This window comes from Phyllostomus discolor, chromosome 14 (assembly GCF_004126475.2).
Source record: "Phyllostomus discolor isolate MPI-MPIP mPhyDis1 chromosome 14, mPhyDis1.pri.v3, whole genome shotgun sequence".
Lineage (NCBI taxonomy): Eukaryota > Metazoa > Chordata > Mammalia > Chiroptera > Phyllostomidae > Phyllostomus > Phyllostomus discolor.
In genome coordinates this window covers 35,406,136-35,432,666 of record NC_040916.2, presented here as the reverse complement: position 1 = coordinate 35,432,666, position 26,531 = coordinate 35,406,136, and the positions used below count along the sequence as shown (strand labels likewise).

The 26,531-nt window shown below is 48.2% G+C and overlaps 1 protein-coding gene across 1 annotated transcript; it reads right to left on the bottom strand.

Moving 5' to 3' along the window:
• Positions 1 to 1,165: 1,165 nt before the first annotated feature.
• FNDC7 (fibronectin type III domain containing 7) lies at positions 1,166 to 25,612 on the bottom strand. Its single transcript, XM_028503223.2, has 12 exons — positions 24,941 to 25,612; positions 24,425 to 24,443; positions 19,014 to 19,268; positions 17,768 to 18,028; positions 16,812 to 17,069; positions 14,108 to 14,362; positions 12,352 to 12,609; positions 10,806 to 11,057; positions 9,371 to 9,625; positions 7,239 to 7,499; positions 5,548 to 5,577; positions 1,166 to 2,405 (listed from the first exon to the last, which is right to left on the bottom strand). Exons 1-12 carry the CDS (start codon positions 25,022 to 25,024, stop codon positions 2,374 to 2,376), a joined length of 2,220 nt encoding a protein of 739 aa, XP_028359024.2. The 5' UTR covers positions 25,025 to 25,612; the 3' UTR covers positions 1,166 to 2,373.
• Positions 25,613 to 26,531: the final 919 nt, after the last annotated feature.

Genomic DNA, 26,531 nt, shown 5'->3' with positions numbered 1-26,531 from the left:
GCTCATGGGGCTGTCATGAGTATGTGGACAGCACTTAGAAGCATGTAGGATGTGCTCCGTCATCCACGAATTGGTTTTACGTTCAGCCGGGTTGGACTATGTCAACTTTTGTGGAATTCTGACAGAAGCAGCCCAGCCTTAGATGCCTGACGACATAGGTAGACATTTCATTTTCTGTGCCCTGGTGTTTGTAGAACCCGGGCGTACTGGTCCCTGCTCCATAGTGTCCTAGGACCAGGGATCCTAGCCTTCCATTTGGCCTTTGCCCTCGCTCGGTGGCCATGGACACAACTCTGTCCAGCCTCAGCGCAGTCTCACACGGGCTCTGGACCACAGCCCAGAAAGCTGCCCCAGTTCGTGGTTGCTCTCCCAGGGTACGGACCACCCTGAACCCTTCAGGCCTTCTCACCAATATTTCCTCAAGTCCACAGCCCTGTATCGTCTTTAAATTAACTAAATAAGGGAGCTGTTAGATGGGGGTGGTGTTAATACCTGAGCAGCCTACCTAGGCAAACCAAAACCCAAGCCTGTGAGTACCTCCAGGTTAAGAAACCAAAAATCTAAGGACAACCAATCACAAACAGCCAACCAGGCTTTTCCAAATAAGGCAACAGCTTAAGCAATAGCCAATCAAACAACACCCTTGCTTTGATTCAGCTCCTTCTCTATAAAGGTCTTTCCCCCAAGCTCCTGTAGCCAAAGTGTTCCTAACTACTTCCGGCTTGCTACTGTGGAGCTCGAATCAATTTCTGCTCAAATAAACTCATCATTTTTCATACACCTCAGTTATCTCTTAACCCTTAGCCTCCCATCACTGAAATTGTGCTTTAAGGAAGAATTCACCAAGGCGAGCCTTTTGAGATCCCCAAACCTGGCCACCGGTCACAATCACTTGGTGGGTTTGTCACAAACACAGGTTCGCAGACCTACTGGGTTAGAACCTGCAGGGGTGGCACGAGGGAGTCGGTCTGGAGTCATGGGTTCTCCCAGTGCTGCGGGTGCCCCTGCCCAAGTCCCGCTCATGCACTGGAACGAACGTGAACTAAGCTCAGCCCACTCCGTGAGTACCCTCTGCAGCAGCCAATCTCATCTGGGGTAGGGACCAGTGGCTCGTCTCCTTTCCAAGGACAGGTGCTGTGGGGAGTGTCTCTCATCAGTGTCACAGCACGCATCTCTCATCAGTCTTACAGAAAGGGCAAAGGGACAGAAAAAAGGAGGTTTGTCCTCCTTCCCAGTTTGACTGGGACCCAACTTCTCGCTCCTATCCCTCCAGGCAGAATTCTGCAGTTGTTCCTAATGCAGTTCCTGGCTCCACAGCTATGCTTTGGGGGAGTGAGCACTGTAGTTGTGTGTGTGTGTGTGTGTGTGTTACACACGTCCTACTTGTACTCTTTTATAATAAGGTTACTGGCATTTGAAGGACACACATTTTTCTAGGTACAACCATTTTTATTATATATAATCATTGCCTTCCTTCTTCAAAAATGAAAAAAAAGTTACAGTGTGAGTGGGGGTTACAGCCAGCAAGGTCGGTGGTTCTCCTCCCCGCACCCACCCAAAGATGCACGGATGCCAGTCTGCCCCGGGCTGTCTCTCCACCCCAAGCCTCTGCACACTCAGAAGCACCGGCTATGCTCCTTTGAGCCGCAGGCTGACAAGCTGCTTTCCCAGGTGCCCCAGCGGAGGCCATGGCGCCTGAGGCTTTGGCTAGGGGAACCCTGCAAGCATCTCGGCTTCTTCCAGACTTGAGAGGAGGGTGTTTGTTCCTGCAGCTGCTGCTAGCCGCCCTGTGCTGAAGTCCTGGTGGTTGGTTTGGGGATGAGCGGTATCTGTGTGGTGGCTTGATGTCGCCTTCTCTGAGAGTGGACAGTTCCAGACTGTGAGTGGTTAAAGGGCTGCGTGGCCAGGGCTGGTGTCGATGAAACACTTGGGAAGGGGATGCACTGAAGTCTGTAGTGTGTCTGGACATGAAACCTCAGAAAGAATCTGCTAAGCAGACCGTCCTCGTGCCCAGGACCCGCCGGGTGCACTGGCTGGCTCCGGCAGCCTTCCAGAGGACTTCCTGGATCCACGTCTCTCTGGAGTCCTCTCCGCAGCACAGCCTGACGTCTGTGCAGGGGAGGACACGCCTGACCTCGCCTCGGGAAGTGGAGTCAGAAATGCTCTTCTGTGCGGCTTGTCCTATCCTAGATGCGCTGTGAATTCTAATAGATCGTTTCCATCTCTAGTCACGCTAACAGCTGAGACAACCCTGTAGAAGACATGCGAAGAATTCTTAAAAACAGAGACCAAAACACCCTGTCTCTGAGTCACACCACGGCAATTCAAATGACTCACTAGGTCAAGTCTCCGTTGTCATCATGGCTCGCTCTGTCATTCTGCATTCCTCTTCCCCCTGTAAATCACTGAGAAGGGCAAGGGAGGGAAGGAGCCACAAGAGGCATGAAATATGTGACATTTTCTTAATTAAAAAGCCCCCAAATGTGCCTGACATTTAGACTAGTATTTTGAAGTGCTAGTCACAGGAAGGGAGCCAGCCATTAAGAGAGTCTCGACTGTTCCAAGGGCAGGAAGAAACGGACCAGCAGAGCCTAGCTACTAACCAGGGAGACCTCGGTCCTGCTCCATGAAATGAATACTCCTAAAGAGATGCTTCAAGCTCAGACTATGGACCCAGGACAAAACACTTTTCTCTCTCCCCCAGGCTGACTGCTGTGTTCTCAGGGAGCTCCGAAATTTGAATGGTTCAGGGAGAACACTGTTGTAGAGAAAACACAAATCGGTTGCTGAGGGAGCTGAGAAGAGGAAATGCCCCCGCAGTCCCCTGGACCGTGTAGGTGACGCAGAAGAGCCGGGTGCTGAAGACGATGGACTCCCCCAGGGAGTGATGTCAGACACATGCCCTGCAGTTCACCTGCGGTTGCAGCCCCGTCACCTCAGGTAGACGGTTTCCCTCTCCCTTTCAACCTGCACCCAATTATCAGCATCAGAGCAGCTTCCTTGCACGAGAGCCGTGGTTCTCAAGCCTTAGCGTGCCTCGGAATCACTGGCAGGCTCAGTTAAAATAAAGATTGCTGGGCCCTGGCTGAGTGGCTCAGTTGGTTGGAGCGTCATCCCATAAACCAAAAAGTTGTGGGTTTGATCCCCAGTACAGGTGTATACACGAGGCAACTGATCCATGTTTCTCTCTCCCATCAATGCCTCTCTCTCTCTTTCTCCTTTCCTCTCTCTCTAAAATCAATTTTTAAAAAAAGATCACCTAAAAACATAAGAAATAATAATAATAATAAAAGAAAAAATCTGCCCTGGCTGGTATGGCTCAGTGGATTGAGCGCTGGCCTGTGAACCAAAGGATCACCAGTTCAATTCCCAGTCAGGGCACATGTCTGGGTTGCAGGCCAGGTCCCCAGTTGGGGGCATGTGAGCAGCAACCACACATTGATGTTTCTCCCTCCCTTCCCCTCTCTCTAAAAATAAATAAGTAAAATTTAAAAAAACAAAAGAAAAAATCTTTAGGACAACCCAAGAGTCAAGGAAGGCCAAAGGCCTCAGATCATCAAGATTCCCAAAGTTATCCTGGCTGGATAGCTCAGTTGGTTAGAGCATCATCCTGATGCACCAAGGATGCAGGTTCGATTACCAGTCAGTGCACATGCAAGAATCAACCAATGAATGCATAAATAAGTGAAAAAACAAGTTGATGTTTTTCTTTTTCCTTCCCCCTCTCTTTTGCTTTCTCCCCTCCTTCCTCTCTCTCTCTAAAACAATAAATTAAAACAAAATAAAAGGGCCCTGGCTGGTGTAGCTCAGTGGATTGAGCGTGGGCTGCAAACCAAAGTGTCGCAGGTTCGATTCCCAGTCAGGGTACATGCCTGGGTTGCAGGCCATGACCCCCAGCAACCGCACATTGATGTTTCTCTCTCTGTCTCTGTCTCCTTCTCTTCTCTCTCTAAAGATAAATATATAAAATCTTAAAAAAAAAAACAAAGAAAAGATTACCAAAGCTGTCCTTAGCATATCTGGAGGCCCCATGTCAGTCGGGGACCTAATTTGACTAGTCCTGTGTACAGGGAGGAAAAATGCTGACACTGGAGACATGATGGATTGTGTGTGATATGGAGGCCCTTCTACGACTCAGCTAATTCTTATTTTTGAGGGTCTTGCAAGATTTCTACAAGGATCTGCTTAAAGAGAGAGGCAGATGACAGGCTGGAGACTGAACCTGGCTGAGGAGGGGGGAAGCGACGGTTAGGGCAGCCCTGAGAGACTGGAAGAGGGGAGAGAGTGACAGCGGCCCTGGCCCACTCCGACAGGCCGGGGCCTCCAACTTCTCTCTCAGCTCTCCAGGCGTGTCTCACACACACCCAAGTCTGAGAACTCCCGCAGTGCTGAGCAGCATCTCTCACACTTAAACATGCGCGTGAGCCATCTGGGGATGTAGTATATCAGGGTGGGGCTGAGATTGCACATCTCGAGTAAGCTTTCTGGAGGAGGTGAGAAGCAGAGTCTAAGAGTGATGGTTTTCAAGTGTTTTTTGCAAAAGCATTGCAACCGTTTCTTTAACAAAATCTTAGGGAAGCCCAGGATACACAGGACTTCTCTCCTGCAAGCAGTCCCCAGCATGCTTCAACTGCCCCTCCGTGGCTCAGGAAAGCACCGATTAACAACCACTAGAGTACTGGAAACAGGCCCCGAGAATGCAGATCTAGGCCCATGTACATTTCCCTGAAGACTAGGTCATTAGTACTTTGGGAGTTTTTTGGAAAGTGTTTTTTTATAATTGAGAACCTTTTTCGCAGTTCGTTTTCAATAAGCAAGGCCTGTTTCCCTGTAGGCACTGGAAACAGAAACCCTTTACGAATTTATAGGGATTGTGCTTGTTTCAGGTGTGCAGGTATCCCGCGGTGCTCAGGCACGCAGTGGTCTGGGAGGGGGAGGAGACCAGGCGGCGGAGGGAGACTCCAAGCCCAAGCCCTGCCTGCGGAAGGAAACGGGTGTCGGAGGGGAAGCCGGCCCAGACTGGGAGGCAGGCCAGTGGGGGTGCGGGTAGGAAGCTTCATTTCCACTCACATCCTCTGAAGTCAGCCGTGTCCGGCTGAGCATACGCGTGTGCGCGTGCGTGCCCTGTCTGTCGTTTGGGGCTTATAATAGTCTCTGAAGGTTTTCCCCAAGGTCCGAAACCAAGCTGGCCCCTAGGAGCGTGTGGCCAGCTTTCTCGTGAAGCTGCACACGCTCCCGACTGGGTGGGCACGCACCGCTCTGTGTGTGGTCGCCTCTGCCGTCTGGCCCGTCATTGGCCCCCATGGTGCGCCCAGAATGGCCGAGACGGGCTCGGCCCTGAGCGCCCCCAAGGAGGCGGTGAGCGTCATCTTTATTACAGTCTCCCCTCAGCACCCCATTTCCTCCACTGGGCCCATCTGCCCATGCAAACCAGAAGCAGCTGCCCCCTGACTAACTGAAGCACCAGCTTTGACCTTGACTTCACTGTCACCCAAAAATGCAACAGGAAAATGCCCTTAGATTTCACCCATGAGGACAATGCCTTACCCATTCCAAGTGTACTTCCAGAGCAGGTTACTGCAATACATAAAAACACAGCATTTAAAGTATACTTAATGACATATTTAAGATGATAAAGATAAAACTTAAGAAAGAATAAAGGAAAAGTAAACCAAAGAATGGACTACTAGCAATGCGGCCCTGGGCAAGTCACTTCCCTACTCTGTGCCTCAGTTTATCCGTAAGTGGTAAGGAGAATACCAACGTCATAGGGTTGTTATAAGGATCAATTAATACATGAAAAGCCCTTATAATAGTAGCCGGCACAGTCCTCAATAAATACTGGCCATTATTATTATCATTTATAATACTGTCCTAATTATCAGAGTAAGGCATCACCAACACTGAAGAAAAAAAAAAAAGAAAAACAACAACAAATTTCCCAAAATGCATGGTTTTTACCTAGGAAGTTGAGCATTCAATGAGGTATTTTTTTTTTTTTTAGCATTTCATGAGGTACTGAATGTGAGAACATTAGACAAATTGTAAAACATACGGATATAATGAAATATCGTTATGAGTTGTAGGTTCTTCTCCCAAATTGCTCATCCCCACCCCAAAAACCTATTTCTGTCCCTTCCCATAGGGCCATGCTTTGGGCCAGCTTGTCCTGTGGACAAGATAATGAACAAATAAGGAATCAGAGCATGACAGCCAAGGACAGTGCGAACACCCTCCTCCAGGGAGCGGGCCTGGTTCCCTATCCAGGCGTCCCCCTGAACCTGTGTGTGATGGGGAACTTCAGATTCTGGTCAGCAGTAAAGACTTCTGAGCCCATATTTATTCCTCTCCCTGTGTTTGAAGGCTTCCTCATCTCTTTCCCTCTCTCTCTCTCTCTTTTTTTTCTAGAAGTATATGAAAAGCACACAGCTGTGCCTGGGCAAGGTATCAGAAGGCAGGTGCTGGAATAGGGAGCAGGAAAATTGCGAATGCTTTCCTGCCAGCTCTGGTGAGACCCCGCAGCTGACAGTCACGTGCTGTGGTCACAGACTGCCAGACCTAGCGTGTGATGTATACACTCATTTTTTTCTTATCCTCCAGCTTTTCCTCGGTCATAAGGCTGAATCTGTGCAAATACAAGTTCAAGTATCTTAATTTCCAGCATTCCAGGGTGTGTATCATTATCTCTAAGACTATGTCAAAAATTTAAACCCAGCCCTGGCTGGTGTGGCTCAGTGGATTGAGTGCTGGCCTGTCGACTGAAAGGTCATTGGTTCAATTCCCAGTCAGGGCACATGCCTGGGTTGCAGGGGGAGCGTTTGAGAGGTAACTGATCCCAGTATCTCTCACACATTGATATTTTTCTCCTTCTCTTTTTCCCTTTCACCTCCTCTCTCTAAACATAAACAAAACCTTTTTTAAAAAAAATCTATGCCCAAATCTCAAAGCAGGAAATCATTTTAAATTGGCTTTAGTACTTAAGTAGCAAGCTTCTGGTTTTTTTCCTGAAGGAGGAGAGAGGGAGAGGGAAGGCCAAGTATCTCCAAATCAAATAATAATAAAGCATTGTGATTCCAAAGAGGCAGGGGGTCCCCAGCAGCCGGAATCTGCCTGCAGTATGTAGAAAGCTCATACCCTCTTTGCCCCTCCTTCCCACGGGGAAGTGTGAGTGCTCTGAGTCTTAATTCACAGATTGAGTGGAGGGTTCGTTTTACATAAAGGGTCACGACTTGCTGTACCTGAATATATTTTTTTCGGGCAGAAAGTGAGCTTCAGGCCTGTCTCGGCCACTGGCGAGACCATCACGGTATATACGTCCCCGCAGGGTATGTCAGTGACGTCACAGAAACTGAGGCCCGCACTTGGAGAACACGTGAAGATGCCTTTGGAGCCGTAGAGGTCGGTGCTGTAGTTGGCAGAGCCCCTGGAGGCCTGCCAGTCGATCCGGACGCCAGTGGGGCTCAGCCTATACAACTTCACCCCCAGTGGGCAGCAGGCACCTGAAGGGTAACAACACACACAGACCATTTGTTCCCCCTCCCCACACACGTGGCCTCTGTTACTGGGGGGAAACCGTGTAAGTGACTTATTCTAAATAATACACGATGCGAGCAAGATTTGAAGAGGCACTCAGTTCCTTCCATGGTGGGCCACGTGGCTAGAAACCCATGAGTAAAAACAGCCCAGTAAATGCACAGGACTGTGGAAAGGAAAAGAAAAGGAAAAAAGGAAAAGGAAAAGGAAAAGGAGAGGAGAGGAGAGGAGAGAAAAGAAAAGGGATCCGTGGGGCTGGAGGGTACGGATTTTTAATAGGGAGCAATGGTGAGTCAAAAAGCCCACACTTGGTAGATACGTGTTGTGTGTGAGTCAAACCTAATGAGTCAAAGGCACAGAATCCTTGTCAAGAGCCTTCCTAATGCCCTAGTTTCTAATGATTTTAGTGGGGTTGAATTTAAATGCAATTAACTGCTTTCAGCTTTCATTGAAAAGGCCTATTGTGCTGAGCTGAGTAGCACGACGCCAGGAGAGCGGTGACTTACACAGCAGGCAGGGGACGGAGCTTTGCTGGCCGCACTTCATCCATGCTAGCTGGCTAGGTATTTTTTCTCTCTTCCAAATGCGTGGGGGAGGTCACACGTTAGGTGTCCGGCAGGGCACCAAAGGGGGGATTCCTCAGTAACCAAAATAATGATGTGTTTGTATAATAATTGAAAAATTCAGTTATAGATAATCAGGCTCGTGGGATTTATTCTTTAAAAAAAAATTGTGGAGGGTGTGAAGCTAAGCAAATTCCCAGAATTGGGAATCAGGGTGAGAATTTAGGCAGCACAAATCAGCGTACACATTTGTAGCACACTGTACATGTTTTCACGTTGTGATTCCTCCTGCTTCTCTTCCCAATGGGGAAACGGAAGCAGGGAATATGAGGCGACACAGCTCATCGGAAGCCATGTCTTTAGACCCCTGGTTGCAGACTCTACTGCCCTGGGATGGAAAAGGCACACCCCAACTCTGCTGTCCCGTGCCCCGAGACAGACGAGACTAACCGACCCATCGTTGACTCTTTCCTGTTCAGCCAGGGAGGCGACCTTAGTTTTTTTGCAAAACACTGCTCCCAGCAGCCACTTCCATGGACAGACTAGAAAAGAGAAACCGGATTTGCTAGCCCTGAACACCTTTGAGGGTGTTCTCCCTCTCCCTTCGCTGCTGCCCCCTGATGGTTCGGTCTTTGTGGAGCTGGAGACAGCACTGTCAGTAGGCAGTGTTCCTTTAGCTCGTGGAAGCGAGAAACCACAGAAGGAGCCGGAGTGGTTTAGGAGAGAGGTAGTAGCCTAATGAGAATGAGACGAACACCCTCAAGCCAAATACAGGGTCTGGCAGAAGTAACGCCTGCTGGAGTGTGGTTGGTGGGTGTAATAATTCATAGTTTTAACTTGAGCATTTCACCTAAAATGGCACAGGGTGTGCTTGAGTGTGACGAGATTATGTCACACAATTACATGCTTATGATTTTGTAATATAACAGGGGCGTTATTTGTGTCGGACCTTATGAAACATCTGCTCTAATCTCGTTCTGAGAACTGCGGGCGGCTGTGTCCTACAAAAACCTGCCCTCCCTTCCGAAAACGTGCACCCGGACCCTGTTGCCAGGGGAGTTAATTCACCAACCACCAACAGAAGCCTCTGAAGCTTGGAGGTTCCAAGTCAAGAGCGAAAGGAAGCATTTTAGAAGGTAACCTGAATGTGTGACGCAAGGTGGGTAGAGACACAGCCTGTTTCTGAATGGGAAGGAGGAGCTTCTGGCTGGATTTACGACGGCTCGTCGAGGTCCTTGCCGATTCGGCAGAGCGAGAGTCGAGAATCCACTTACTAGAGGAATAGCTGTGGTAGGTGCAGTCCGCGGTCACCCCAGTGGCACTTATGGCCTTTAAGGCCACTGTGTAGTTGACACCACATGTGATGCATCCCAGGAGGCAGTGGTTCTGATGCGTGTGACACTTAGACTGTCCGGCGGGTGACTCCAGAACCATCACGTAGGTTAGGGCCCCGGTCCCAACTGTCCAGCTCATGTTGATGACTGACTGGGTGACCTGGGTTATCGTCAGGCTGGCTGGACAGCATGGCACTGAAATGAGGAAGAAGAGAAAGAATTGGGGATTTATTTCCACAGAGGGTTATTTGCATTTTGCCTGGGTTTCATTCAATAGCCCAAATGCTGCAGACCCTCAATTGTTAATGAAAATTTCCTTTTGTTAAGCAAAAATCTCAATTCCTCTGATGTATCACTTAACACCAACTGAATATACAGTGGGTGCTGCCCCCAACGCCATATTGCACTAACTGGCTGTGGGTAATGTGAGGTCCCCCCAGTTTTTCTGAGAGTAAGAAAACCCTTTGTTGTCCCCCAGCTTTAAAATTCCAGTTGCAAATTCCAAAACAGAGGTTGCACACCCCGCTTCTCCCAGTATCACATTTCACAGTATTTGTAACTAAATGCATTTTTGCATTTCTCATGCATTTAATAGTATGTAATTGATATGAAAGCTTGAAATAGTCCCAGCTACCTAAGACTGCCACAGCCAAGTCTCAATTTGTTAGGGAATCATTGTATAGAATATAGGGATATCCAGAATCTTCCTGTGTATTTGGAGTTGTCTCTATTCTGCGGCTTCTTACATTTCAACTGTTATAGTCCAAAGGGCATCTGCTGTTGTATGCGTATGTAAGCAAAAATGTCCAAAGGCTTTGAGTAATTGCTGAATTTCATTCACATGCAATACTATAAGGTAATTGCAGCGTTCTTTCATCCAGCTCTTACTATGCAGCGGGTACTATGCGAAGGGCTTTGCAGAATTAAATAACTTAATATCCACAACCACCAGGATGAAGCCATGACCCACCTTTACCAATCAGGAAACAGAAAGGCGGAAAGCATCGTTTAGAGGAAGACCTGAAAGGGCTGACCCAAAGAAATAAGTAACAAACCAGCTCCTTTGGCCCTTGCTAGTTGTTTTGGTGGATTGTGTCACTGGGGAATAACGACTCCAATAAATGTGCTGCGGAATCAACTTATTTCCCCTTTGATGTCAGTGTATGGATATATTAGAGCCTCCTGATGATATTTGTACAAAGCCTGTGTCCGCATGTTGCAAGCTTTATTTTGTAAGTGGGGGCTCTTGGAAAGGCCTCTGAGTGTCATGTATTTCTATCACACTCAGGGGAGATCAAGTTAAAAAGTTCACGTCTGAAAACAATTCCTCTGGACCCCACTGAAGTCCACGTCCAGGCCGATGGCTGCGGCGTACCTGTTTCCAGGGGCACGCTGTAGCTGGGCAGGCTGCGTCCCGCCTGGGTCTCGGCCACTGCGGTGACGGAGAACACGGAGCCACAGGGCAAGCCCGCCAGGGCGCAGGACTGCCCGGTGCTGCGGCACCGGTACAGCCCGTCCTCGCCCCGGGCGGTCACTGTGTAGGTAGCGCCCTCGTTACTGGATCTCCAGTGCACATGGATCACGGAGGAGGCGTCCATTGAAACACTTATTTCAGGACTGCAAGGAGCTAAGAGTGTTCAGATTATTACCATTTTGTATTTATTTTTAGAGAGGGGAAGTGAGAGAGGAAGAGAAACATCAATGCATGGCTGCCCCTTGCACACCCCCCAACCGGGGACCTGGCCCACAACCCAGGCATGTGCCCTGACTGGGAATCGAACTGGTGACCCTTTGGTTTGCAGGCCAGCACTCAATCCACTGAGCCACACCAACGAGGGCTAGAGTGTTCAGATTATTCATTGACACAGTGAGAGTCAAAAATATCACCTGGGCCATTTGCTCTAAAACTGATTTTCTCCACCCTGGCTGGGTGGCTCAGCTGGTTGGAGCAACGTCCCCTGCGACAAAAAGTTGCAGTTTCCGATCGTGGTCAGGGCACCTACCTGGGCTGCAGGTTCGATCCCGGTCGGGGCACATACGGGAGGCAGCCAATCAATGTTCCGTCTCAGACCCACGTCTGTGGGTCGGTCTGTCCATCTGCCCTCCCCCTCCCTCTCTTCCTCTCACTCCCTTCCTCCCTCTCTAAAAATCAGTGAAAACAATGTTAAACATTTTAATCCTTGGGTGAGGATTAAAAAAGGAAATACAATGAAATGACACCGATTTTCTTCCCCCGCGTAAGATCGGCGTGGCTTTCAACCACACCCTGCGTGAAGGCCAAGCTGATCCTGTTTGTGTGGAAACCCCCTTGCTGCCCTTGATGTGGTCTTGGGTTCCTGCAGTGTCGGACTAACTGGGAGGTGTTGAGGAGTGTTTTAGGCTCCAACAGCAAAAGTAATGAAGGCAAACATTTGTGATCTTAACCTTCACGGTGTGATTACCGGCAGAGCCCCTAAAGGGAGGGGGAAGTGACTGGCTGATAGGTAACACCTTCCATAGTCCCTGTGGTCTTCTCTTTTGTTTGCTTTTTTCCCCTCCTTTCCTTCTTCCACCTTCTCTTCCGCCTTCCCCTTAGTAAGACAGGGGCTCTCATGCACTCTGTGAACAGCGGCCCTGGCTGGGTGGGTTGGTTGGTTGGGGCATCGTCTGTATACCAAAGGTAGTGAGTTCAATCCCTGGTCGGGGCATGTACGAGAGGCAACTGATGGGTGTTTCTCACATCCATGTTTTTTTAACTCTTTCTCTCTCTTCCTCGCTCTCTAAAAATCAATTTAAAAAAGAACCATATCCTCAGGTGAGGATTTAAAAAAAAGTGGTTAGTGGGAGTTAGCCTTTTGATAGCTCTTGCTGAAGGCCCCCCGAGGGGCACCCTGGGGTGGGTGGGGCAGACATCGGTGAGGGCAGTCCTTGCTGCATCGTACCCGTGGTTATGAATCGGGAGGCACAGGATGTGTTGCTGCCCCGGACTTCGCTGAAGGAATACACGGTGACGTTGTACTGGGTGTCGCACGCCAGAGCCGAGAGGGTGCAAGCAGGAGCAGTGTCGTTGCACTCGACCGCATTGACCCCGCCCACGGCCTTGGTTTCATACAGTTCGGCACCACGGACGGGGGACCAGACGATCTCGACTCTGTCACTGGACACCAGCACAGGGTTAATGTCACTGGGACAACAGGGAGCTGGAAGCAGGAACAAAGTGGGGACGGAGGTCAGTACGGAGCAAGGCTGTTGGAGGGGGGCGTGGATGCCTGCGCCCGTGAACAGACTCTGTCGCCACCCTCCTAAATTATTGCAACGCTCTCCTGCAGGTCTGTCCAGCTCTGAACTTGGCCTAACATCCGCTATGTAGGGGCTAAATCCTCTAAGCACGACATTCAAGTTCACTGCAAGCTGTACCCAGTGTGTATGTTCAGCGGCATCGCCCTGGGTTCCCTGCCACATGAGACTCCTCAAGCCACACCGCACCGGTGCTCACACGTCCCTGGGCCTCGGACTGCTGGCCCCTCTGCGCAAGGCCGTTCCCCTCTTCTGCCTGACGACCTTCTACAGCCCATCGGTCCTTCCAGATGCTGAACCAGATCAAACTGGGAGGCAGAGGAGGGCAGGCAGCAGCATCGTTGTGTTAGTAGATGTTGGTAGACACCCTACATGACCTCGCGGACAAATTCTGACCAATGTCTGGCTCAGCTTGGAGTGTCTCTGGGCTGCTCTTGCCCCCGCTACATCCCAAACCATCCCTCAAGATCCAGTTCAAGGTCACTCCCTCTGGAAGACCTTCCTGTGCTCTCAAGGCCTGGAAGACTCTTACTCCAAATTCTGAAGACACTGACCTATTTGATTCCTTCATCCTGGTAAAAATGTATTATGATTCAGCTAGTCTTGTTTTTTACGTAGTTATATTGTAGCATTCTTATCTATAAATATAGTTGGTTCATTTTACATCACTGCATTCATTCTTTAAAAAGCAAGCATCTCCCATATGCCAATCACATAGTGATAAACATTGAAGATGAAGAGATAAATAAAACGTAACCCCTGCCCCTAGAAGATCCAAGCCTAGTGGAACAGATTAATAATAGTAAAAGTAATAATGATGCTAATAAAAATGTTTGCATCACACTTAATCGTATACAAATACTTTTTCATATTCATCTTCTCATGATTTATTATTTGTCCCATTTTGCAGTGGAGGGTACTAAGGAACTAGTAAGGAACCTGCCATTGTCCCCATTTCACAAATAACTTGGTGGTCCAGTTAGGGCTGGGACCCGGGTATCCTCCTGCAAAGCCTTCCACACTGCGTAGCATCTTTGCATCTCTGTGTTCCGGCTTTGGGGAAAGAACGCAGCGCTGAGACACAAGGATCGCACCCCCTTCCACACCTGGCACTAGGCTGGACAATGAATGGGTAGACCGTGGTGGAGGGCTCCCTTTTTCAGAGCAGGGGTGAACAAACACGCTCTTTCCCCTCTTTTCTCTCCAAAACCTTGCATTTTTGTCAAGCCCGGGTCCACAGAGCCCAAATGCCCTAGTCTGGAAAGAGTATGAAAGAAGAGTTCCACTTTTGGTTCCTGGTCCCAGAATGACCCCCAGGGGCCTGTGTAATATAGGTGACCCGTTCCACCCCGAAGTGTAGCGAATTCAGCACTCCCTTCCCCAGCAGCAAGTGCGACTCGCCTGTGGTGTAATTGAACACGTCACCCAGAGGACTCTGCCCTGCCTGGTTATAGGCGAAAACACTGATGAAGTAGGTGAAGCCACATTCAGATGGGAAGCCGCACTGTGTGAGGGACGTGTCGCAGTGAACTTCCCAGCCATCGTCACTCTTCACAAAGGCCACGTAGTAATCGGCCAGGTCTACACGGGACCAAGACACAGACAGGTGGCCGGGGGGGTCCTCCTGGATCGTCACTCTTGCAGGAGCACAAGCCACTAGGAAAGGATGAATAATAAACAGTTGTGAGAGATTTCCTTTGCTTCTTTGCACTTGTCCAAGATACTGGGCACTGTGGACCAGGAATACATCAAACAGTAGGAGCAAGCCAATGAAACGTTCTCACACGCCCTAAGATTTGTCTCACACGATGCCTGCTAGACAGTGTCAGAAGCAGGCATGGGCTGGCTAATATGGTGGTAATACTGTTTCTCCACTACGGCGATGCCAACATCAGCACAGAATGAAGTCTTCTGAAGGAATGAATTCCAACTGAGGCTTGTTCTCCCAAGCCCTAAGCTCTTAAAATCTTAGTCATCTCTAATGGAAATCTTCCTGAAACACACTACACAATTCTCGGTCCCAGGAAACACATAGAACTTTCTAAACATAGTTCTTCATCAGTAAGTCTAGGTCGTTCCACGATCGTAACTGATGGTGTTGCATACAGACTACAGGGGTGCCTCCTGGCATGAAAGTGTGCGGGACTATTTCAGGATGCTTGCCAGAATCCACTGCGGAGCATTTACAGACTATTCATATCCTATCTCCATTCCCCGGCAACTCGATTTCATTGGTCTTCTGTGGGGCCTGGGTGGCAGGATTTTACAAAAGCTCTCTGGATGCTCTTAATGTGCATCTAAGATTAAAAAAAACACTGGATGGTTCTCTCTGGAGTTAGATGACTAACTCAGAACTGCCAGGCTTTTGAAAGTATAGTTCTTTCTTTCTTTTTTTAGGACACAAAGTTTTATTCGAATAGTTGGAAGGGGGTGAAGGGGACACCACCCTTCTACTTAATTAAGAGAAACAGCGTTACCAGTACAGAGGGCTTTTGTTTTGTTTCTCTCGCCACCCTGTGCTTTCACCGGGAGGGGGTTCCAGCAGCCCAGGCTCCTGTGCACTGGTTCTCGCTAAACAAGCGTCTCTGGGCGGTGCATGCTGGCGCTTCAGCTGGACCACATACCCCTCTCTATGGCTTCTTTCTTCCTAGGATCATTTTCCTTCACACGTTTCAGGGAGCTGTCCTAGCTCTTAGCATGTTTACCACGCTCCATAGGTACGTCGATTCTCTTGGCAAGAACCGGCCCTTTGCTTGTTTGTTTGCAACAACGCCCACCGCCTGCTGGGCGGCCCTGCAGGCTCCTCCCATTTTGCCCTGGGAACACCTTCCTTCTTGAACAGTGCCCATTCCCTTCCTGCCTACAAGATCACCTTTCCTGTAGGTTCGCATGGATGTGGCCAAAGGGACAACTCCCTGTTTTCTAAAAGGCCTGGAGTACATAGAGCAGGTGCCTCTCCTCTGTCCCTTTGTGTTGCTCCTCTTGGCGAGTCACTGGGAGGTGGGTGGAAAGCAAAGGGAAAGTGTTTTTCTTAACTCTCCCTGCTGGCGCCCCCTGCTCTCAGCTCGCTCGTCCTCATACCTGCTTCCCACATGCCACCCGCATGCCAGGCCAACTCATCAAGGTGTTATCAGCAACTTTAACATAATTATGGTTTTATTTAACGTCACTAAATGAGGATTTTATCTGTTTATGATGCCAAGGGTCGGCTGTACGTTTTTCCTGTGGAATATAGCGTGTATCAGCTTGGTGATGGCTTTTTTCCTCTCTGCTCAGAAGCCTTTTAAATTTAGAATGATGTGGTTCCACATTCTGGGTAAAGGGGACATTATTGTGGTTCTCTGCATTTTCTGTGTCTTAGAGGAGTGAAATCAGGCAAACTTGGCCTTGAATTCCAGATGGCACAGGAACTGAACGTCGCTGGGGCCTCGGAAAAGTTATTTAGCTTCCCTGAACTTCAGTTTTCTTACCTAATCAAGGAGATCCTAGAACCTGCTTCCCTGAGTGGTCCCAAGAATGAAATAAAAGGATGTATTTATAATGCCTGGGGCATAGCAGGTTTTCACTAAGTGTTAGTTGCCATCCCCAAGCACACAGATATTTCTAAATCGAGGAATAAACCTTCACATCTGTGCATCTTTATGCTCTTGATAAGAATGCTATCTGAAGGTATCTGAACACATATTCAGAACTACAGACAGCCCATCTTTATCTTAAAAAGTAGCTCCCGGCCAGCCTAGGCCTGTGAAACACGAGGCAAAGAACAGGCCTGCTACCCGTGCTGCACAGTTAGAGGTGCGCACGCCTCAAACTCGGTGCTTGAATTTTTGCGACTTTACAAATGAAGGAAGGAAAGATCTGCGACAGGAGCCGGTTCTCCAAAGTTGAAAAGCGCGTTTTCTAATGCACAGCATCTGGCTCTGCCAGCAGCGCTACTCAAACCCCGTCAGAAAGTCCGACTCCCCGCGTTCACGCAGACCAGGCTCCTGCTTTCACTCCCTCCAGTGGGCTCTGGAACAGTGTCCGGGCATCACCTGTTTCCCCGCACACACGCCAGTCACTTTGGCTCCATGGCCGCACAGTGACCTCGCTCCTGGTGACCTACCGGTTTTCAGGGTCACTGCTGAAGTCGACCTGCTGGATCCGGCGTCGTTCCTGGCGAGGACGGAAACCAGGTACTCCGTTCCACACTGGAGGGAGGAGATGGTGCAGGCTCTGAGCCGGGTGCTGCAGCTCCGCTCGGAGGAGGCGCTCCAAGCTGTCGCCGTGTAGTTGACAGCGCCTTCCGTTGGGGCCCATGACACAGACGCCTGCAGAGCCCCGCTGTCAAAAGAGACTTCAATGTCGGCAGGGGCACGAGGACCTACGTTTTTGAGAAACAATGAGGATTTTGCAGTAGCCTCAAGCACCCCAGCACAATGGGGCCTTCCAAGCGCTTTGACAGAAGGATGCCCAGGCAGACAGCAGCAGGAGCCGCGTCTGCGCCATCTCTCAGAGGTGACAGGTTCCCTAAAGACTTTTCCTTTGTTTGCTTCCCCATGTTTTACGTTTCGGAGACTTTGGGTTTAGCCTGACTCAGCCAGGACTGCTGTAACAAAGTGCCACATACTCAGTGGCTTAAACAATGGAAACGTATTATCTCACTGTCCCGGAGGCTAGAAGTCCGAGTTCAGGTGTTGGCAGGGGGGGTTCCTCCCCAAGGCTATGAGGAAGGGTCTACTGCAGCCTTTCTCTTTGGCCTTCCTGTTCATATGTGAATCATTCTCCCTGCACATGCGTGCCTGTGTCCAGATTCCCTCGTTTTATAAGGCCTTCAGTCACACTGGAACGGGGCCCACCCGAATGACGTCGCCATAACTAATTGCATCTGCTATGAAGTCAGCATTTCTTTATTCACCCAGTCAGCATTTCAACTACCAAGGGGAACAGTCAAGGCACTATAAATAAACTCATCGTAAATTTAAACAGCTGCCGCCAGCTGCTTTGTACTCATCACTCGACCGTGCACCCCCGCTCTCATTAGTCAGAAAGGAGACCCGGGGCCCAGCCGAGAAGCCTTACTTGTTCTCTGGTTGCAGGTGGAGTCGTCCCCGGGGGCGCCGTTGGCGTTCCACGCGTAGGCCTTGACGGTGTAGAGGGTGCCGGGGTCCAAGCCGGTGAATGTCAAGGTGGTGTTCGTGGTGTTCTCCTTCCACACTCTGCCCAGGCCGTTGGCTCGCATGATGGACACGGAGAACCCCACGGCCATGCGCACAGCTTCCCACTGCACGAGAATGGAGTCTGAACTCGGGGAGCTTACTTCTAGAGCTGGTGCGGCCAACACTGCAAAGACACGTGTGTTTGCGTCACGAAAGTTTGGTAGAGGAGAATTCGAATTTAGGAATAAGCCGTCTGAAGTTGATTACCCGTGTTATGAAATAATGATTTGCTTTACAAATGGATTCGTGGTAGAGGGTCATTAAGAATTGCTATTTTAAAAAAAGCCACAAGAATTGCTATTTAAATGTGTATTAATCATAAACAGCTCATCACAGGAACGAGGAACAGAGAAATTCTAATATTAGGCATTACTTTAAACTCGAGGATGGTAAGGCATGAAATAAAACAACCTTTTAATCATAGTATAAGCCAGCAGCGGAAGTGATGGTTTGTGCTATTTTGCTGTGCAGGCGACCTTTCCGAAACTTGTTGAGGTACAACTTAATCAACTCCATTTAAGTTATGCTGATGACAAACTCCAAATGTTTTCATTCCAAAAAAGTCGAAGTGCAGCAAGATCCCTCCTGTGTGTGTTTTTTATTTAGCATCATCTTGATGGATAATGGAGGTTAAAAACAGAAATCCCTCTTGCACAGATTTACAAGCAGGGATGCTTTTAAAGATGCCCAGGAATAGTTACTTTAAAATGCAAAGTATTTAGAATTTAAATATACCTTCTAGCCCTGGCCGGGCAGCTCATTTGGTTAGAGCATCATCAGGATACCCCAAGGTTGCAGGTTCAATCCCCAGTCAGGGTACATACAATAAACAACTCATGAATGCATAAATAAGTGGAACACAAATTGATGTTTCTCTCTCTCTTCCCTCACCTTCTCTCACTTTAAAATCAATAAAACAAACAAACAAACAAACAAACAAACACCACAGATAACCAAATTCCCAAAAGAGATCATTTGGTGGCCTTTCCTTCTTGGCCCTGAATTATAGGCATTTGTGTGACCACACAAAACTGCATCAGGCAGTTACAGCCTCGTGTGTCTGATCCTGGTCACAGGCAATGGCACAGCAGAGTACGGCGTCCAGCTACCTGTCTTTGCCTGCTTCGGAGGGGAGGCCTGGCTTTTCCCCGTGGCACTGATGGATCTGACCGTGATTTGGTACGAGGTGGCAGCCTTCAGGCCTGTCACAGTGCCTGGGGAGCTGGCCACCATGGTTTCAATGACAGTGTCCCCATCTTTGGCTGTGAGGAGGTAGCTGGTGGCCCCCGGCACCGAGGCCCACTCCACAGTGATGCTGTTGCTGAGTTTTGAATACGCCTGGTCAATAGTGGGTGTTTCCAGAGCTGAAAGAGATTTTGAAGTTGCACATTAATTAGCTAGAATACCTATAAGAACTACTCCTTTCATCATTTTACTTCATAAACTGTTGGGAACCGCCCTGCCTGGTATCAGAAGCTGTAACCCCTGCCAAGGCTAAGGCTGAGGGAATGATCTTGGACCATATGCCACCAAGGAGACAAAAGCTTATCTCCCTGGCAGGAGCACTGCTTCTGCTCCTTTTACTTCACCCTGCCTGGCCCCCACTGCTTGGTCGGTTAGCCAATGATGGGTAAGATTCCTCAAGGGGGGAACAACCTCAGTCAGGTATGATCACGTGGGAGGCCCCCAAGGAAGGACTTTGGGGGCTACAGCAAAAAAGGGGTGATGGACCCTTGCCTCTGGGCTTTGACAAAACCTGAGTCCTCATTGTCTGCGAGAAAATCTCCTAATCTCTTGGCTGCCTTACTTCCCCTGCCTGACTTAAGCCTGAAACAATGCCAGAGGGTGGTGCAGCCCTGTGCTGGAAAGGGCGGGTTCCCCAGGCAATCAGGCCTACGAAAGAATCTGTAAAATCCTGTGAAACCTGCTTTGTTTAGAATGCCCTCAAGGTTTTACAGCTCTTTAGCTATCTGACCCTGACTCAAAATAGGCCCTCAGACTTCTTTGTTATCTATTGTTTGATCCTTACTTCCTGGTGATGATTAATGAGCTTTACCTGAATTCCTGTGTAAACGAACCCAATAAAAGCCTGTTCGGGTGGGGGAACAGGGTGCTATCCACTAGAGAGAGTGGCTGTTTTGTCCCTATTTCCCCACAGGACTCGGTTGTCTGTGTGTATGTTTTTCTCGTGTTTTGACGAGCATCTGCAGCCTCGATGGATACCACTGGCCCAGCATCCTCCACAGCAAACTACATCATTTTCACACCAGCCTTCAGACATAGACTCTTCCCTTACTTTCCAGATTAAAAAAATAAGAAAGAAAGAAAGAAAGACAATGCTACTTTCCAGAAGGGAGTCAGAAAGCTCAAACCTTTCATTCAGGAAAGGGATTTCAAAGAGATTTTTCCTACTTGCCTCTGGGGTAATTTGCATTTTTTGTATTTTTAAAAGTTGAATAAAAGTGGTGCCCTGGCTGGTGTGATTGAGTGTCGGCTTGCAAACCAGAGGGTCGCCAGTTGATTCCCATTCAGGGCACAGGCCTGGGTTGTGGGCCAGATCCCTGGTGGGGGGAGGGGGGTGCCTAAGAGGCAACCACATCTTGATGTTTTTCTCCCTCTCTTTCTCTAAAAATAAATAAAATTGTTTTTAAAAACATTAAATAAAGGCAGGGAATGATTGTGAGAAAAGATCTCTGAGATGAGGGAGAGGGTCTTTGATGAGCTTTATTCGAGAAGATCCTACTCTGGTTTGGCAACCTGAGGGTTTCCCAGCCTGCTTTGCCACTGTGTCCACTCCCTGCCCTCTGGCAGCGCTCCCCTCCCCCCCCCCCCCCCCCAGTGAGGGTTCACTTCCATTCCCACTTCTGTGGTGGCTGAGTCTTACCCTTGGCTCACTTCCCACAATGGCATTTAATTTAACAGAGGAAGCAGGGAGAACTGAGTTTTGTTTTCCAATTATGCCATCGTACTTTCTTGTTATCAGAATGAGACCATTTTCAGATTGTTCTATATAAAATAAAAATAAGCTTGCTTCTTCCTTTCTCTATCACACTATCTGCCTCAGCATAAAACGGGCCTGGCCATGGTTTGCCAGGGAGATACGAATGTTTATGCCACAAGTTCCTATGAGGCATTCCTACACTTTCAGCATGGGGTCAGAGACACCGTATGATAATCAGATCCGCTCCTTTGCAAAAACCCACAGACACAGAAATGCCCTGGATGTAGATCTAAGTGGAAGAAAAGGTCAAACAAAAAGAGCTGGGTTTCAGGTTTGAAACTGGCACCAGACCTTTTATGTTTAATGTGAAACTTTCGCTGGGTTAAATCCCTACACGCCAAATTCAGAACTAAAGGGCAAAGCAAACTGTAGGGCAGAGGGTGGGAAGGGTTCACGCAGACCCCATATGAGACCTGCCAGTATCATCCCGCCCCCCAGCATCCCCCACCTGCCAGCTCCCCACGTGCCTGGCACGGGCCCCCTTCTCTTTCTGCACTGATAGCCCAGAGCGCTGGCTGAGGCAGCGTCTCAGAAATAACCACGCTGCAAGAACGAACAAAGTCTCCACTGTGCACTGGCCAGACATTCCTTGAACGTCACCCAGGACTGTCTCCTTTGCCATCGAAAGAACATGATGCTGATTCTGTATGCTGGGGGCACGTTGCAGGCCTGCCCGTCTTAGCTTAGCCATTTGCCAGCGGAAGCTGACTCTGCAGGAAGCATATGTCCCCTCTCCCCTCTGCAGGAGAGAAAGCGCCAGTGGGGCCCTGGCCGGGTAGCTCAGCTGGTTAGAGTATTGTCCACAGAGGCCAAGGTTGCAAGTTCGATCCCCGGTCAGGGCACACGCAAGATGCAACCAATGAATGCATCAGTAACTGGAACAACAGATCAATGTTTCTCACTCTCACTCAAATCAATAATTTTTTTTAAAAAGCCCCAGTAGGGACTCTCCCTTTTATTCTCCCAACACACATGCATCCTTTTCCTGCTCCCCAAGTTATTTGCTCTGTGTTAGATGCCATCTTTCCTCTAAATCTGTGGTTTCTCTCAGCTCCTTCTCTCTCCTTTGTCCCCATAGTTCATCTTCTATGTCGGCCAGTCTTGCTCATTGGAAAGAAAGAACTTCCTTGGAAAATGACAACCAAGCTAGCCGTGGACACAGGGGGCCTGAGAGTGCATCCATGGGGTGGCTGGGAAGGAATACCTCATGGAAAGACGAGCAGGCCACAGGCAGTTCCCCACAGGACTGCCAGGGGCCCGGAGACTCCACACACCCCGCCCTGGTAGACAGACCTCGAGAGGCACGCTGGCCCAGAAGAGGTGCGACCTGGAGCCAGTTCCAGCAGGGGGAAGCTCAGGGGCCCGGGTCTGGAGGAAAGTAGCAAAAGGGTTTGGGTTCAGGGACTCTGGGTGTGAACCATTTACTTTCGCTTGTGAAAAGGTACACCTCATTTAACATCTTCTAGACTCAGTTTCTCCCTGGAGAATGCAGGATAGTGATAATAGGCACATATTAGGGTTTACATTGGTGTGTAAAACACCTACATCATAGGACTGCTGTGAAGATTAAGTGAACGAATGTATGTGAGGGGGCTTTGAAAGACAGGGTTAGTGTGTGTGTTTGTGCGCATGCGTTGTGTGCCGTGTACCAGGTGGAGCACGTTTTGGGTTTGGAAAAGCCAGACTGCGGGAGGGGGTGCCGGGGAAGGCGAGACTTGGGGGGGAGCTCTGGTAAGCCCAGGCTGGAGAGACAGACCGCCCGTTTTTCACTCGGTTCTAGGGCAGGATCTGGAGAGGAACAGCAATAAAACGAGGTCAACAGCCCTGTACTGTTTCTCCTCGAGAGAAGAGCGACGCGAAAAGGGTGGCGAGGCTGCGTCAATGAGCGGCGCCTCCCTCTCTTAGCCTGGTGTGTGGCCCACTTGTGCCATTGATGGGAGAGAGAGCATTCTTCTCTAGAGGTGCTGCCAACCATTCCGATGAGTCAGACGCGACAGGCATTGATGCTCAGCATCTGTGCATTCTACCAGCGCCCAGATCTAAAGTAGCCGGCGTGGCCGGGGCGCCCAGAGACAGACAGCTGATGCCAGAGCAGGGAGAGAACCAAAATAACACACACGCGAAAGGAAACCTCCTACACGGTGTCGATAATGTGCAGCCCTTTCGAGAAAAGCCAGGCCGCATCAATTACCAGCCTCACCAGCAGCTCAGCCTGCCCCATCCTTTCCCTAAATGGTGAGGCACTACACAGAGCTTCATTCTGGGGGTTCAGTGGGCGTGTGCCGGCACCTCCAAGAGACAGCAGAGCTCTGTCGTGTCCACCCAGAGGCCACTTATTAAACAGAAATTGCTCTGTGTGTGGCCCCACAGTCCTTCTCACAGCTTTCTGCTCAGTTCTGAAGATTTCTCCAGAATAAGTGAATTAAGAAAAATGCACGGAAGCCCTGTTGGGTAGCTCGGGGGGTTACAGTGTTGTCTGGGTCCGCCAAGGTCGCAGGTTTGAACCCTGGTCAAGCGACATCCGGGAATCAACCACTGAATGCAAACATCAGCGGAACAAAAATAGATGTTTCTCTGTCTCCCTCCCTCTGTCTCCAAAATCAATCAATCAAATAAACAAACAAATACAGAGTATGAAGTGATTTTTAAAAACCTATTGTATATGCACGCATTTTATGGCTCAACATATGTCTAATACCAAATTTGAAATTGCCTTATTTATACTTGCTTTACTGTGCTACAGATAAAATAATAATCTCTTTCTCTCTTTCTCAAGTCAATAAACATGTCCTCGGGTGAGGATTTCAATTTTTAAAAAAACTGTTCTAATGTTGAATGGGTATGAGAGTTTACCGATGACGTAATTGATATTATGAGGTCCCTCCAGGTCATCTAAATCCTACGGAATATAAGTTTCCATTCTGGGGGTTTAGATTTCTAGAACATATAAGCTAGGAGAGGCCTCTGGGGACATTATCTACACCTTCAGTCATCCACTCAAGAGAAATGGTAATAAAATAATTTGAAAAGAAAGCCTATTCCCAGCTCCAACTTATCATTGTCTGTATTTTTTAAGGATGCAATAGGAGGTGTGTAAAATCTTTTTTTATTAAAGTAGAGAATCCTGAGATTTTAATAAAATTTTTTTTTAGTTTTCTCCTCTAGTTCCTCAGAAGACAAATAAGAAAAGTTACATAAATTAGACCCTTCACTGCTTATAACTAAAATTTTGTTTCTTTGACTGCAGTGATGGTCATTGTAATATTTTACTGAAGGCTGCCTCTGTTCAAGAAAATCCATAACCACGTGACTCATATATCTTAGTAAGAACATCTTATGACGACTTTTAAGTTTGATCCCTGTATTTGTCTTACCAGTTCCACTGACAGTGTGAGTGCTCAGAAAATGTTGGAAGCTTTTTCCTGGTATAGCCTCTGTCTTTCAGGGTAGCGCAAGAATTCACAAGGAAAATTAAAATCAGATAGGAGGAGGGGAAGCTTGCATTTTAGAAAACTTTACCTGTTTTTGCTGAAGCAACCTGAAAAGGAAAGTTTAGAAAATTAGAACCATAAAGGAAAACACCATTTGGGGAAATGTTAGACATCAATCAGAGCATAAATAAATTTATCACATTTTTTACACGTAATATGAGCAATCTTTCAGCCCATACAGCGTGTTTATTTGCACGAATCACTTCCCAACACTCAAATCTACCACAAAGCAATCCTAAATAGAATTTAGAGGCTGCAGGCAGATCACATTACTATTTCATTTTTCTCCCTGAATCTGCCTATTGAACTAACTCAGTAGCTGCTGACGGATTTTCCAGAAATCTTTGTTCTTAAAATATAATGGCAATTTTGTTCTTTCTCCAGTAAATCGCATCACATTTCAAACATATAAACATACATGATCTTGGTATGGTCCAAAAGTATTTTCATTTCTATCTCCTCACCCCCAGGCCCTAAAAGAGAAGGATAATAAATGTCTTTTTTTTTCTCCCCTAAATAGTTGCAGGTAGAATGGCCAACTCACCATTTTAAGACAGAGAAGACTGAATCCAACCAAAGACAAACATTTCTTGGGTCCTCCAGCCATGGTGTTGGACACGGCGTGCATAGGGCACGGAACGAGCAGGGTCCTCTTTGGTCCCCAGGAGGGCAGCACAGTGGGTCTCAGGGGTGTGGGGCTGTGATGCTGGGAACAGACCCTGGCAAGTGGCTCCTCCCCTCCAGTGCAGAGCTGACCTGTAACTAGGGGCACCTGGAGACTGGCAGGGACAGCTACTGCAAAGACGGGAAAAAAGAGAGTTGAAGAAAGCCAAGCCAAGCGGGCCAAAAAGCTACTCTGACCTGGGTTTAAAGGTAATACGCAGACGACTCTCCTTTCCTTTTAAAAAATCTTTTGTTTCTAAACAAAAATTGTTACAAAGCTATACAGAACACTTAAGATAGCAGAATGACCAGTTTCAGGTTGGGGCTCCTGGCCGGTTTTATCAATCCTTTTCCACCTTTGTCGCTTGTGTCGTCATCTCTGTAGGAAGGGGTTGGTCTGCCATCTGGAGCAACTTGCTGCAGAACTTCAGTATTGAAGGTGACGGGGCGAGGGATGGGGCGGGGGCACTAGGGAGGGGGTGGTGAAGGCTGCAAACTTACAACTAGCAGAGAAGTCAGTCTGGGAGATCTAATGCACAAACACACAGCACAGTGATGGCGGCCCACAGTATTGGGTTATACACCTCGAAGCTGCCTAGGGACTCGAACTTAACCATTCTCTGCACACACACACACAAATGGTAATTCGGAGATATGATGGAGGTGATTAGCTAATGCTACTGTAGTAATCACATTATAATATATAAATGTGTCAGACCAACACCCTGTACACCTCACACTTACACAATGTTGTATGTCAATTATATATAAAAAAAAAAAAGATGAAAGGGCGGGAACGTGTCCTCACGCCGGGGAAGATCACGGGAGGTGCTTGAGGAGCAGAGTAGATCCGTCCCTCCCCAGTCCCACCCTGCAGCTCCTACACTTTCATTTCCAGAGCCAGCTTCCCTAGTTCAGGCTCTCAATAATAATTATCATTTAGTCCAAGCACTATAGTATTTACTTCTAACAATAAACAAGTACCTAAAGGACTAGTAAATATTATGAACTGACTTGTATGAAATCGCACAAGTATTAGTGTATTTTCCTGTATATAATGCACACATTTTTGGCCTAAATTTTTGAGGGAAAAATAAGGATGCGCATTACACATGGGTAGTACTAATTCCGTGTCTATATAAATGTTTTTAATTCTTTGATTTATGCTTATGCATTAAAAGTGTAACTCTAGAAAGAAATAATGATATCCATATGCAAAATAATACCCTGGATTATGGTCATTGGTTTTGTTTCTAAATATATATAAATAAAAATTGAATTAAAATATTAAAATGAAGGATTTTTTCCCCTGAAAGTTTAGGCCAAAAACATGGGTATGAATCATACACAGGAGCACATTGCATACCACAAAGTAGGTAAATGGAGGAGCTGGTGTTAAAACTCATCAGTATGACCTCTGTTTCCAGCTAAGAATGATATTCTGGTTCATCTTCAGATCATATAAATCCTTC

What these genes read in the sequence shown, in the direction of transcription:
- FNDC7 (XM_028503223.2), bottom strand. Translation starts at nt 25,024, where the DNA reads ATGCACGCCGTGTCCAACACCATGGCTGGAGGACCCAAGAAATGTTTG. An exon ending in CACCTGCAACCAGAGAACAA is followed by an intron (nt 17,070 to 17,767) that starts GTAAGGCTTCTC and finishes TCAAAAACGTAG; the next exon opens with GTCCTCGTGCCCCTGCCGAC. An exon ending in CAGCGTGCCCCTGGAAACAG is followed by an intron (nt 9,626 to 10,805) that starts GTACGCCGCAGC and finishes TCCTCATTTCAG; the next exon opens with TGCCATGCTGTCCAGCCAGC.